Consider the following 15,254-nt stretch of genomic DNA (forward strand, 5'->3'; position numbering starts at 1 on the left):
AATCTGTAATATAAATGTTTGATGATGCATGGTCATGATCCTTTAGTTAGAGGATATAGAAGTAATATACATTTTTTTTTTTCATAATTCACTACAAAAGCCGCTAATTACATTTTAATGTGCAATGTTAATTTTAATTATCATTCGCCTTATGTCTCATAAAATTGCCATTGCCAAATTGCCAAACCATTATCACTATCTGATTGGATTGACTACAAACAAAGGTTCAATCTAACATAAAATTACATATCATTTTGCATTGACGAGAAATAGACTTATATATATTTTAATATGGACCTGCGTCGGAGGAAATCGACAGATAGTATAACAATTGACGCTTGCGTATGTTTTAATCGCCCCGTTCACTGCGCGTGAACTTCTGTTCTAGTACTTGTATTAAACTTTATATCTTCTAATCTTTTCTTCTAATATATAAAATTCCCGTGTCACGATGTTAGCTACCGTACTCCTCCGACCGATTTTTATGAAATTTTGTATACCTATTGGGTAGGTCTGAAAATAGAACAACATCTATTTTTCATACCCCTAAATGATACGGGTTGCTCACACTAAAAAAAATATATTTTATTTTTTGGACGAAAATGTTTGTTTTTTTTTTATGATGTGGCATTAAAATACATACAACTAGAAAAAAAAATATTCGGCAAAACAACGTTTGCTGGGTCAGCTAGTTTATATATACTTTTAATGTGAATTGTATAAAACAGACAAAATGCAGACCTAATCTAAAAGAAATTTCGAGGTTTTTTAGTTTTTTTTAGGAGTTCTAAAACACAAGCACCTATTAATGTTTTTCGGGGTACACCATAATATTTGTTATTTAAATACATACTTAGCATTTTCATAAAGATGTTAAATAAGATAATTAATATTTTTTGCAATGTAAGTGTTTACCAATAGTAGTCAGAGTTTTGATAATCCGTAGTGATTTATAGGTCTGTGTACAGATCATTATTATAGATTTTTTTATCGTTGGTACGGCGTACGTGTTAGAGACTGCGACGAGTTATGAGTATCTAAAAGTACAGGATGGTAGAGTGCGTCTAATTTACTAGATATAGTTACTAGGAGAAACTCTTAATAGTTTCGGCATATTGTGAATAATAATTTCATGCATTTAATTACCTGTTCTTATTATTTCTTCTACGTTTTCTTAATTTTCGTCATCATCCAAATATTTTCTGATGACTAATGATGAATTTTTGCAAAACTGTATTACATCCCCGTACAATGCCGCATCCGCAGGAAACCTTTAGTTGCGTTTATAAGGATAAAGCAAACGTATTTCACAAGCGCATAAACGTGTCTTACCTTAACTTCCTAAGCTCCTAATTAAACAGCTATGCTAATTATTATGTACTAACTGGTTATCGAAACTTGGGTTCCCAAAGTCATTTATGTCATTTTACTTGCCACAAAGAGTTTACGAAGAGATAAAACTTATTATTTTTACTTATGATAAATATCTCAAAGTAAAAGTTTGTTAAAAGAGAGACCAAATGTGGAAAATTCAGATTTGTAGTTCCCCCTGTTCATAAAAAATAATAAAGAAATTAAAATCTTTAACTTTTTTCACCTGACCTAGTGTAAATCCTGACGGATGAAGGATTCCTAAAAACATTGCCAAATTGCCAAATGCAAATGGCATATGTTTTTGTCGGAGTATTCTTCTATACTTACTAGATTAAGCTGATTTTTTTTTCAATCATTTATTACCATACTATGAGTTTATTAATAAAGATATGTGTCGATTGGGTTCTGACTCATCAATGTAAATTGTTTTATAATTAGTTAAAATAGTTTTAAGTATCACTCGTCAATTGCCATTTTTCGTCACAAACAGTTTTTACATTTGATAATTAATAGATTTTTATTTCAAATGTGATTATTAATACACCGTCAAAAATGTACAGAGGTTGTTTGGAACCGTACCAATTTTATCATTTGTATAGATACTGTTATCTCGAGCAGTTATCTAAATGATTATCATAATAACAAAGTCACGTGTACTATGTATAAGTAGTATTGCTGTGACAGTTTATTGTCCCACAGTAACAATTATAAGACGTCCGCTGGTATGATTTATGATCAAGTCTCGTGTTAATCCCTCCTTATTGCCTACTATGAAATCACTCGGTTTCCTTAGAATGAATTCTTCCATCGTGGTTTTCTTCAGACCTATTTTCACGTACTGTTAAATCAAAAGCTGAGCAACTCTTTTTTTTTCTGGTAGGAATGCCTATTTGTCTTATATGAGGGTTGGCTTACACTTAGTTTTGGGATTCGGATCAACACTAGGTACGCTAATGATACTACTTATAACTTTTACAGGTATTAGATTACTGTAGGTTATACGATAGTAATAGATAGATTAATACTAGGGTCATAAGTTATCAGCTGTTTCACGATAAATACTTTCACTATCTTAGTAATCTTAGCAATACGTAGTCTTTAATGCTTCCAGTAATTGCGCTAGACTTAGATACTGTTACTAATTAATTATGTAATAATATTATTTAAACGGTGCTGTTTTCTTACACTGATCGGCCTCTTATTCCAAGAATCGAAGTGCGCGCTTAACTAAGTATAAACCTACCTACTGTACTGTTAAGGTGTATTAATTAACTGCATAATAATGTACTTTTATTCTGCGCGTTCTAAATCTTGATTTATGTTTTAATGGTTTGATCATAGAAATCTGTGGGAACAGTTCATTCAGACGTTATAATAGCTAATAGCAACAAACAATAGGATACATATTTTGGTACTAGATGTAAATCTGTTATATTTTAATAAACTTGGTTGTGGGTGTAAGGGCAAAAGTATCCACCCACCCACCTTCACACCGCCTTCAAAAATTTAAAGGTTAACTTTTAGATAACAGCGCGTGTTGCAAATGAGGTATTTTATGAGCAGATCTGTACAGCTACCTGAGCACAAGCCGTTATTGTTACCAAACGCAAATAGTATATTCTTTAAATTTGAATTAATTTAATCCTGTATGTACAGAACCACCAAACAAGCATGTTCTTGGTTACCACAACCTTTTCTGTCGAACCTTACAAGTGTATAATGTATTGTCTCAAAAGTTCTCACTCTCTATAAAGACACCTTAAGAACTTGTATCGTATTGTTATTTATGTGGGAAAATCTACCTGGTATTACATGAACGCAATTCCGTTGCCTTTAATATGTCATAAGGAAGTTTCCTACAAAATTGAAGTTCCGATTTACTCTGATTTTCCTTTCTTTGAGGATTGTTAGTAATTCTTTTTTGTTGTAAGACATTTTTTGTACGCTGGTCTGGTCTATTTAAAACTATGCTATTTCGATATGTTCGACATACCATTGAAAATTTAAAATAAGCGTACAAGTCTTTTCATTGGAATTATTGGTGTCCATGCAACTGCCAGTATGCTAGCCAGCCGGCCTACGTTTAAATTAAGAACGAAATTCTGTTTACCTATGTCATCGACTTAACTTTTTTCTGTCAATTCGGAATAGTTTTCTAGGAAGTGTGACTTGGCACATATTTATAAATAAACTCTTTGCTGATACTTATCACGGGCCGCATAAAACTGTTCAGCCATCGCTAACTTAGTGATAACATAAAATGGCAACCAGGAAAATATGACCATGATACGTTTGCGAAATCATTATTGAAATAACCCAATGGCAAATTTAACTCACGATGGTAAATCCAATGGTGCAGTATATAAATAAATAGTATACTTATTGAATGTCATATTATGCAATTCAACAGTTTTCAGTTGTTACGGACTCGTTGATATTTCGGTAACTGTTAACACTTTTTCGTATGAAAAACAACCAGCTGAAACAATATACATGTTTATGTACATGTTTATGCGTATGCATATTGTGTGCAATTGTAAAAAAAGAGTTGCGTTTTGTCAAGTATATAAGTACATGTATGAGTTAAGGCAAAAGAGGCTGAGACAATTTATATCTTAGAATATAGTATATGTATATTTAGATTTTTAACGAGTATCGCGTACTCATATGAAACCAGTGTTGGTTGCTGCTTAGCTGTTAAATGGTTCTTCTTCAGAAATGTCATATATTTTTTTAAATGTCTACATTACTGTACTCCAAATTGTTGCAGTCATGGTCAGATCTTCTCTTAATTTAACTCTTTTCAAACGGTAGTAATTGGGGTTTCTTTGTTCCCAACTATTCCTGTATAGTGAAGTCATATCTAAACCGATATCGCTGTCATTCGTACTAAACCACGGCCTACCGTCACAGCTGGCACGGTTTCAACCGTGAACTCTAATGAATTATGTTTAAAAAAAAAGGTTACACAATAGTGACTGTTTTAAAATCCTTGTTTTATCCCGTTTCAAGGTCTTCTAATTTCCTTCAAATCGGCTGACGGTAAAATTATAACATATATCCAGATTAAAAAACAGTCGATTGTTTAGGAAGTTTAGCATCTTAAACATCAATTTTCTACTGGAAAATACAGATTGAAAATAGAGAATAGATGAAAAATCTAGGAATTCAGTGCTAATCGTCAAATCAACATTAACAATTAAGTGAACAATTAACAGACCATTTGAATTAATATTTACCATGCACTTGGATATGAAAAAAAAACATTTCTAAGAATGTCATTTTATTCCTACATTTTCCGGTATGAAACAGTAACACTGGCAATTTCTTACACAGTTAATACAAATAATATTAATAGCGAGATCATAATTTTTGCCGTTAGACATGCGCAAGTGTCGCCTAGACTGCGTCTGGTCATGACGCGTGCGCGTGGGCAGGTGGCATTGATCTGGCGCCACTTTGTGGGAACAACAGAAGTTCAAAGGTATTTTGATCTTGACATCATGGACTTTTAATCTTGTAAAATTTAAATTCAAAAACTGTCGTCGCGTCTGTTGAACAAGATAGTCCAACCATTAATGGCTGTGGACACAAAATTAGCCCCCCGTAGCCTTCGATGTTATGTCTTCATCAATCTATACTCCTTGATGTATGCTTTGGAAATAAACTACGAAAAAATTTATGGGAGAAACCTTTTGTTAAAGTCCAGCTCGTTCTCGAATGGAAACCTTTTCGCGACGACTAGTATCTGGACAATATGATATTTTTTATATAGTGTACTTGTATTTGTTTTCCATTATCCTGTTAAGATGTGTTTCTCTGCACGATGCATAATCTGTTAATCGGGTAAATCAAAACCTGTGCATTTAAAAAATGCAGGTGTGCAGACAAGTGCGATATCGTCTGTCGTCATCGCTTGCGCCGAATAGTCGAGGGTTTTATGTAGCCCTATTTCGCAAAATTTTGTTGAATAGGTAAAATATATGTTGAGAGTAATTTTTGGGAACTTGTTTTTGAAGCTCAACTTATTATATACTTTCACAGATTTTATTTTAAAATTGCATGTTATGCATTATAAAACATGTTACTTACTATACTAGAAAAAAATATAGATTCGTTATTTAAAAAATAAAGATTATTAGCTTGACAATGAATATTCAGTTGATGATGATATTTGTTCGAATATTTCTCTGATAAATGATACTTCTGAATCCACTTATCGTGTACGTCTAGTAGGCGTTATGTATCTATTCTATCGTTCTACACAATCGTTAAATATATCTAATGCGAATTGTTGCCTGATATACTTATTGTATTTTTTCCTGTTACATTGTTTTAAATTACATCTCGTTATACATAATTTTTTTGTTTAAAATATTTTATAGACACATTTCAGCGCCACTGAATATTTCTTGTCGTTAATTTGTAGTGAAATTAATATAATTGCCGGAAACCTTTAGGCTATTATTACAATCATTTCGTCAGGCGGATTTATTTGTTTAAGAGTTATTTAACACGTGCATTTCTCGGGATCACCCAACATGTTTTGGTACTGACCGCAGTCGGCAGGTGGCCGAGTCGAGAGTCGAAGTAGCATTTTCCCAGTGACATAAATAAAATACGGTAGAGAACTAGACTTGTATGTATATGCTGTCCATCTGATTGGTGACTGTACTAAGTGTACTAACGCACGTATGAAAATATCTTAATTGCATTACTACGAGGAAATAATAAAAAAAACACTATTAAGCGAATTTTGTAACTAATAATACTAAGCACTGGTTTCTTAGCACTTCGGTATTTCCTAAGGCTATATTTGTATCTCCACTATTTACTAAGTCGCAGCCGGTCAGTGACCCCTCGGACATGTCATCTTCCTCCGTCTTCGAGTTTGATCAAATAGCCTTTAATTGAAATTCGATTTTCAAATGTGATTTTGGTCTAATCATGATTTTTAAGTACGTCTAATGTTTATCTTCTTGAGATACTTCTATATCTACTACAGTTGTGTTGCTGATTAAAACACCAACTGCCCAGTTAAAATATTCCTACCCTTTAGCTGTAAAATATTTCTTGGTTATAACTTTATCATTCCGTATGTTAAACCACGTTAAGACATCCCACCAACAACAAACTGACGCAGACGTTCGGTCCAGTTATTTACATCTCCGTTGTATATCATTTCATTTTTATTTCTCAGAAAAATGTCTATAATTCCACAAAGTTTGTTTTTATAGACTGTTTATGAATGTCTCAACCATTTCTTTTGATAAAAATGATTTCACCAGTATTTGTTGCTGAAGTCTTGCATCGAATCAGTGCAAATCAGCTTACGGATTCCGATATTCCTTCTACCATACCTGCTGTTTAATTTTCTGTGACATAATCAAATAGTGTTCATAATTGTTTGGACGATAAAATAACCTTGAATTTTTTGTTATATCTTGATTGTTTGTGATTACTGATTATAAAACTGCTGGTAATTGAGCTGTTAAATTAAACCTTATTCAAAAAAAACATACACAATCTACAATATTATATGGATAGCCGAGTGGTATAGGTCATCACCACACCCGCTGCGTGTGACGTGTCGCGGGTTCAATCCCCGCGCTAGGATAAGCACTTGTGATCCACGAATGCTTGTACTCAGTTTTTCGCTCTTTGTGCATGTTACGTACTTAAATTGTTTGTGAAAAAGTTTTTATAGGAATAAACAAACGGCTCAGTGTCATTCACGCAGTTTTTGATAAACCTGTTGGCACTCCATACATGGGTTTCAGACAAATACAAAAGAAACAGCTATGTTTTACATTTCTTCTTGTTGCTGATAACAAATAAAAAATCACATCGTATATTTACCCGACAGATTTGTTGTAAAATCTCAACAATTTAATCGTATAAGTCACAGAAAGCATAACGCAGGACCACACATCAGACTATCTCGTTACTCACTTAATGTTTGATATAGCTAGTAACAAGTCACATCTCGACACGCTCGCATAAATGACTCTCAATGTAATATTTCTGCGTACTTATTGCCTTTTATTGCTATACAATGGCGTAATTATATTAATGCAGCTACTGCACGCTTTGTTATACCTAGTTAGCTGGTTGTAGTGAACTTTGATGCGTTTTATTTAGATCTGGGGCCTACCACCACTTGGTAAAGTAATATTATTAGCGTTGTGAAAGCGTGACAGCGCAATACACAGTGTAGAGCGGCATCTCTCTCTTACACAACTGATATAAAATTACTTCGAGGAGGTATAAAGCCCTTCGGCGTAATTTTAGTGACTATCTATGTATATTTTTTGTAGTAGCTAAATACTATTCATCCATCAAAACATACATCCTATAAATTATACTTTCTACTCCAAATTTTTTTTATGTTATTGTTTTTCTTTTAAGTCCTGTGCTATCTACTCTGACAGACTATACAAAACAAATTATTACCTATAAGATTTATGCAAGCCAGATGGTTGTAGTTATAATTATTATTGTTGTTTACTCATTGTGATAACGAGATAGGAATATTAATGTCAAATGTATCATTGCTGGTATAAAATATCTATATAATAATATGTTTAGTTATTAATTAACAATCTTAAAGATTGATAGAACAGCTAGGAGTTGCGGTTCGTTAAATCACAAACTTGTGTGGTATCTAACCACCTGTGTTTTAAAGTTATCCTGTAGTTCTGGACATACCGCACCACTCTGTTGCGGTGTTGCCCGCCACATTTCCATAACGACAGTCTTTAAAAGGTGGTAGTGACCCCTGACCTTGTTTCAAACCTATAATTTAACTAGACAGCTTCAAAAACCACATCTTGATTCCTCTAAGGCTTATTGGAACATATGGATGTCAGGCTTTTCCACTTCGCTTTTAAATGTTAATGTATTTTTTCTTCTCAACTTTATAAATAGTATGTAGAATATAGTCTAGCTTTTAATATAGTTTTATGTTGTTATTTATTAATACACATTTGAGTATTTTACTTAGAAGTTGTGTTTTCTCTTTCAGAAAGCGCCATAACTATAGGCACTGCCGAGAATGAGGAACAACTGAATATTAGTGATGTTTGTAAGTGTATTATTACCTCTTATTCATATCATCGTTACATTTTGCTTTTCTTTTGGGATAAACGTGCAGTCTAATCTCCTATACGTAATCATATCATAACTGATTACCAAATGAATGATGAATGAACCTCTAAGTGAAAATAATAATATTATCATCATTTCAAATTCCAAAAATATTTTTCAAATTGTGTCGGCTAAACGTTTATTCTAAACGTCACCGCAGCACCACCATCATTCCCTGTCAATTACTTATAAAATCTCAAATATCTATTTCAAGCTATGATGAATCCTTCATAAAGGAATAATGATACTTTAAAGTCATTCAAGACGTCACGCATGAAATTTATCCGAAATCTTGGTCACGCTTCAGTGTCACATACCTTTACGTAAAACAAGAACAACAATGAATATGAAAACGATTTTGTTGTTCATTCGTAATCAGAGATACGAACTGCATGATAATACTGCCGCTCTCACTTGGCAACAAGCTCGCTCGGTACACTGTCTATCTCCGCCACCATAAACCCAAAAAATTTAGCTTGTCCAACTGACCTTGCTCACTGCCGAAGCTCAAACAAGTTTTAAGTTATAACTTTGCAATGAACGTTTATATTAAAATGCTAAATTGTTCCGTCTTATGAGTGACCTTCGGCGGTGTTTATGTTTTGTTTTTAATTCGTGGCTCCATGTGTATTGTGTGCCGTTTCTGATTCGGACACGAATTCCATAACATCTGCGCCTTTAATCTGTAGATATAGATTGAATCGACATAATCTTGTTGTGACCGTTACGCTGGCAATCGATTCATTCATAGCTTGTAATGGCGTTAATCTGTATATCTAGAAGTTTCTTTATCTTGAGCATACAAATTTATTTTATCATTAATATAAGTCTGGCGTCCGAATACTCTCTTGGACACAACGAATGGGCACCAAAACAGTTTAAGTATATATCGACGTATGTTGCAGTTGAGGCGATCACATTGGCGGACCCGACGTTCGGCGCGGGCGCAGGCGCCGGCATAGACGATAGCATGGCGCGCCGCGACCAGCCCTACGTAGAGATCGTCGAGCAGCCGGCCAGTAAGGGCTATATTTCACCGGGACACCATGGCGGCGCAACCAGTTGCGCCACCGTGGTGTCCGTAAGCTACCAAACTGGACACCATACAGACACCAGAGTCGCCACACCACACTGAGACAGTATCAAAATGGACGTTGAAGAGACAGCACTACTGCTGTATGTACGTAGGAGAAGAGAGTTCAAGAGAAAAAAGAAACAGTGGTGGGTTCATCCTTATTTAGCCGATCGCTGTAAGAAAGGACAATTCGTCAACATATACGCCGATCTAAGAAGATATCCGGATAAGTTTTTTAATTATGTGAGAATGTCCGTGAGGTCCTTTGATGAGTTACTGACTTTGTGTGAAAATGATTTGTTAAAGCAAGACACAATATTAAGAAAATCAATCAGTCCTGAAGAAAAGTTGTTTGTAACATTAAGGTAAGTTAAATCAAACTATGAACATTTTTAAAGTAAGTTTTATTAAAAAATGTAGACAAACAAACAAGCATGAACGTTTAAGTGCTATATAGATCCATAAGTGGTTCTGAGTCCTGTGAATCATTTGTGTCGCTTGGAGAACTTGCATATGTCATTGTATTCATAGAATTATATGGGGAATTAGGACTACTTGTGATAGGTTCATTCTGATAATTCGTGTTTGTCCTATAACTTGGTCCAGGATATTCAGTAGCAATCACTTGCCGTTGCGTCGAATAACCAGGATGGTAGGTGTCATGACTCATCATCCTGCCACCTGGATTAATTTCTGGAGAATTCCGAAAAGACGGACCAGTATAATCAAACGTCCTGTTACCAGAAAAACCTGACGCATCGTTCAACAAAGTTAGCATCTTTATTTTGGTAGCCATTTTAATTTGAGGAGGTAGATTTTTTAATGTGCTCAACAATGAAAGCAAAAATAGCCGATCTTCGTCAACCTCAGCTGTCTCGCGTAGTCTCTGCTCTGTTGTCTCACGGCGTCTTTGCTCAATTGAATTATTTAATGCTTGAATAAAAGGATCATCGTCTACTGCTAGTTTACGTTTGTTTGTAGCTTTTTTTGGTCGCTCGCCTACTTCAGTGCTCTCCGAATTTTTTTCTTCTTCACCTTCTTCTCTGATAGCTACTACTTTTTGTAGAAACTGTAACTGCTTAAAATATATATATTCGCTTTTGCGGTTAGTGGCTCCAGACCCGGACTTAACATTTCTTTGACGTTTGACTTCCCGCGCATAGCATGATCTGATGCTTTTCCACCTTTTTTGCAACACTAACCCTGGAAATAAAATTATAACACTTATTACTTTTTGTTAATTACAGGTACCTCGCAAGTGGATGTACGATGAGAGAATTGCATTATAGCTTTCGTCTAGGACAAACAACATTAAGCACAATAATAAAAGAAGTGTGTGCTGTGATTTGGGATAAGTTGCAAACATGTTTATCACTTCCGGCTACTGCAAATGACTGGATGAAAATAGCAGATGGTTTCGAAAAACATGCCAACTTTCCACACTGCATCGGTAGTATCGATGGAAAGCACATAAGACTGATTCAACCTGCTGATTCTGGTTCGATGTATTATAACTATAAACACTTTTTTTCATTGGTGCTGATGGCTGCATGTGACGCTAATTATAATTTCATTTATATAGACGTCGGTGCCTATGGGAAAAGTAGCGATTCAGCAATTTTCCAAGAAACTGAATTGTATAAGAAACTCATAAGTAATACTTTAAATATTCCAGAGCCCCTACAAATTTCAGAAAATAACCCAACGCTTTTCCCTTACGTATTTATAGGCGATGAAGCATTCGGGTTGAGCACAAATATTATGCGTCCATACGGAGGAAACAACCTCAGTGCCGAAAAGAAAATTTTTAACTACAGACTATCGAGAGCTCGCCGTTACATCGAGTGCACATTTGGCATCTTAACAAATAAATGGAGAATTTTCCACAGACCATTAAATGTCCACACAGAATTAGCAAAATCCATTGTGAGAACATGTTGTGTGTTACACAATTTTGTACGTTCTAGAGATGGATATTCATATGATGATACTCTGACAATAATGGGCTTTCAAACAACAACACAGCAAAATTTCAATAGAGGAGGGCGTGCTGCTACTACCACTCGAGATAATTTTACACATTATTTTGTAAACGAAAACCCACTTTCATGGCAAAATAATTATATTCATTAATAAATACATACACAACTTACAACGAGCTTTTGGCTTTCCATGTTACACCAGAAGCATCATGAACATTTATTGATTGACAAATTCATTCAGAAAAATAAATGTTGTTTACTTACCAAAGCTCTTTTTTTGTTCAACGGTTTGCTCCTGTTCTCCAAATAAATCTACAACTTCCTCCCAACATTTCTTTTTCAAATCTCTATCGGAATAATCTGACGAGGAATTATCCCAAAGTGATGGTCTACTTTGAATTTCGATAATAAACCTTTCTGTATCGAAATTATCCATCGTATGCAGTTAACAAACTACTCAGATATTAAATAAGCAGTTAAAAATAAACATAACCGCGACACGTGCTGCATGCAATGAGGTGGGAGCGTCACTGGCGGCCGGACTGGCGGCCGAGTGAGTGAGACACCATATCGCGCTATAGTAGTTAGTGGTGGCGCGACCAGCGTGGCGGCGCAACCAGTAACATTCTATGCACGCGTCCGAGTTGGTCGCGCCGCCAAATTGGTTGCGCAACTAAACGGACACCAGGTGAGTAACTCTCTATAGAGCTGTATACATTTTGTTGGCAGCGGCGACTGGTTGCGCCGCCATGGTGTCCCGGTGAAATATAGCCCTAAGGCGCTCAGGTCAGTATATACCTACTCAAATAAATAACACGCAGAGAAATAATGAAAGATGTAAGCCAAACAACTGGATTCGTGATACTGACGTATAGAACAGAATAAGCCGTAAAGTCAATGCATTTTTACTTATTTGCCGATTTCAAACATATTTGCTACCCTTAGTTGCTTGATCCAACTTATAAGATAGGGTTACGTCTAGCTTACATCTCAATTTATATTATTTTCTTGCAAAATACCGGGCAAGTCGCGGGCAACAACTAGTATAATGTAAAGGACGGTCATAGATACATTGTATTAGAACCGGTTCATTTTCTGTTGAAAAATCTTTTGAAAGAAATTAATGGTTAATACCATGCTGTCTTTAAACAGCAAGTCTCTTACTCATTGACCGTTACAACAGCTATCAGAAATATTGTATTTTATTGTTACGTAGGTTAACCACGCGACGATTGTTCTAACATATACCACCAACAATTTTCCTCGTTTTATCATGAGGTCATGTTGATTGACCGAGAACCCTGTCTCGGTTAACTTGCCATTTATTGAGCATACTTAGTATTGAAATTTGGGGCCTTTTTTCGTTCCTAGGTTAAAAGGAATTTATATTTTTAGTAGACTGCCCAAAAAAGACGAAACTATTCCCTAAACCACGGTCCATTTTTTTGGATCATGTTAATTGTAACTAAACTAAACTAATTGTAACCAAGTGTAACTTTACAATCAACATCACTGAAAAAAATACATTATATTATGTAAAAAGTACCATTTTGAATTTTATCTGTGCCAAATATTCACTCCATTCATAATAACAACTTTTATTAGTTAGTCCGTGACCTGTGAATTAGATAATATTATCTGCATAATTTGAACGCTTAGGAATGTAGAGTAATTAATTTCGAATTTTATTAAAAACTTAATTTCCTGTTCCTATAATTTGTTATGTAACCATAAAATAAAACTTGACTATTCATTATTCAAATAATGTCACAACAACATCAAGTCTTAATCATGATAAATTAAAAAAATATCAACTTGTAATTTGTAATTTTATTTTAAAGTGGTAACATTAAATATTTTTTGTTGCAATACCTCAGCTTGTCATTTCTGCCATTGTTGTGTTTGTCTTGCGCATTGTGAATACGTTTTCCCTTGTTTTTGCTATCTACCTGACGGTTAGTTGTAATATCGCAGGTGTAATAATGCGTGTCATTTATCTTTAATTGTCTAAGTAACTTCTGTATAATTTTGAGGAAAACGTGGACACTTAATTAAACCTTATTGCCTTAACCTCAATTCCAACTACATCGCATGTTGGCGAATCCCATTTCTCCAAGCACTAACTCTACTGAGGGGAAGAATAAGAGGCAAATTAACCTCATGTCACTTGTTCAATAGGAACACACCAAAACGAATGAATTTTTCTGTACTAATGCAATGTGTCACTGTCTAGGTCTTCAGCCTTATAGAAATCTCAGTTGCGCATGGATATGCAATTCTGTGAGTATCTTGCCCAGTTAAACAGCTAGTCCTTAGCTTCCATTACAATGACTGACCATTTACATTTTACAGAATCCTACAGTCAGTTTCTTACTAGTACATGGCTATAATTAGAATCATTGTAGGCAGAGAGCAAATATTAATTGTATGATTCACCAATAACTTCGGTTGGGATCGTCATACGTTGTATTCCCAGATTGCAATATATTTACAGGAAGTATTTACCGTCTGACAATACTACTACATCCTTATATTATCACTATGCAACTAGTCCGAGTACTAGTAACTATGATTAAAACCGTTTTTATGGATACTAATAGTAATCGATTCTCACACATCGAACTGAAAGCGTGTAACAATCGCAAGCGTTCAATATATTTGCCGTACATATCATAGGTTATCGCGAAGGGTGAAGTTTATACAGTTATATTGCACGGTTCAAACTGAAGTTAGGGCACTTAACAACTTTTGCACTTTAGCTTTGTTGTTATGTATCAAGCTCTCGCAATAAGGTGTTAACTCGAAATTTCTTAGAAATGGATTTTAGAATTTCTTACTTCTCGCGATGTAATAGAGAACAAATTTAAAAAGTAATTTAGTATCCCGAATATTGCTAGATGCATGAACGTCAAGAAACGAACAAAGCCTAGATATAAATAAATATTAAATGCACTAAAGGTCGAAAAAAAACCGAAGAGAAATGAATAAATGAAACTTTTTTTAAATGTTTTCCAAACTATAGGGTCATATTGTTTCGTTAATCGGCCATTAATACATGTGCGTAAGTCTAGGACATGTTGGCAGCTGATGTCCGGGGGCGGGCTGTGCTCGCATAGCTAGAGTGTCACAGAATACTACGAGGTCATCCACCTCGCCTCCATCTAGTGTGCAGTAGTCGACTGTTTATGATCCATTCCAACCACAAGTATATAGCTATATTTTATGTATAGCTATATTTTAGGGCCGATGTGTATTTTCGTATTATCGCAGAGTAGAATCTCTCAGTACCATGGTTGCACTCGCGACTAGTCTAAAATATGTTTTTGTTAAGTGAAACGAATTCGACATATGTACCTATGTTGTTTGTTGTCTAATGGAGTGATTCATTCTCATTAGTTTTAAATTTTGGCTTTGATATCATAACGGTGCGACTCACTAGCCTCACATTATGTAATGGAGTCTGAAAAGGAAACTATAATCACAAATCCATTCATATGCATATTTAAGTTTGTGAATCATCAGAGGTTTTCGATATTTTGGTTAAAGAGCCAACCGAGAAAAAATAAATAGCAAGTTGCTTCAATTTGTTATGTACGCTAAACATTTATTATACTACAAGTTCACCCGTGTAAAATGCGCAGTGCGCGAACTGCAGACGACGACGCGTGATACAATAT

General features: G+C 34.8%; 3 protein-coding genes across 3 annotated transcripts in view; 2 read left to right on the top strand and 1 right to left on the bottom strand.

Moving 5' to 3' along the window:
* The window catches only part of LOC113497518 (transcription factor p65-like), a gene marked incomplete in the record, with an annotated part of 38,169 nt that overhangs the window by 9,035 nt on the left and 13,880 nt on the right, over positions 1–15,254 (top strand). The window contains 2 exon segments of the mRNA XM_026877094.1: positions 8,399–8,458; positions 9,426–9,545. Coding sequence (XP_026732895.1) covers positions 8,399–8,458; positions 9,426–9,545 — 180 coding nt within the window.
* Positions 9,544–11,840, top strand: LOC113497521 (protein ALP1-like). The gene is made up of 2 exons (XM_026877096.1): positions 9,544–9,960; positions 10,843–11,840. The coding sequence occupies exons 1-2, from the start codon at positions 9,668–9,670 to the stop codon at positions 11,726–11,728; spliced, it is 1,179 nt and encodes a 392-aa protein (XP_026732897.1). The 5' UTR covers positions 9,544–9,667; the 3' UTR covers positions 11,729–11,840.
* Positions 9,960–12,040, bottom strand: LOC113497523. Its single transcript, XM_026877099.1, has 2 exons — positions 11,842–12,040; positions 9,960–10,798 (listed from the first exon to the last, which is right to left on the bottom strand). Exons 1-2 carry the CDS (start codon positions 12,011–12,013, stop codon positions 10,038–10,040), a joined length of 933 nt encoding a protein of 310 aa, XP_026732900.1. The 5' UTR covers positions 12,014–12,040; the 3' UTR covers positions 9,960–10,037.

The sequence above is a fragment of the Trichoplusia ni genome, chromosome 9 (assembly GCF_003590095.1).
Source record: "Trichoplusia ni isolate ovarian cell line Hi5 chromosome 9, tn1, whole genome shotgun sequence".
NCBI classification, from domain to species: domain Eukaryota; kingdom Metazoa; phylum Arthropoda; class Insecta; order Lepidoptera; family Noctuidae; genus Trichoplusia; species Trichoplusia ni.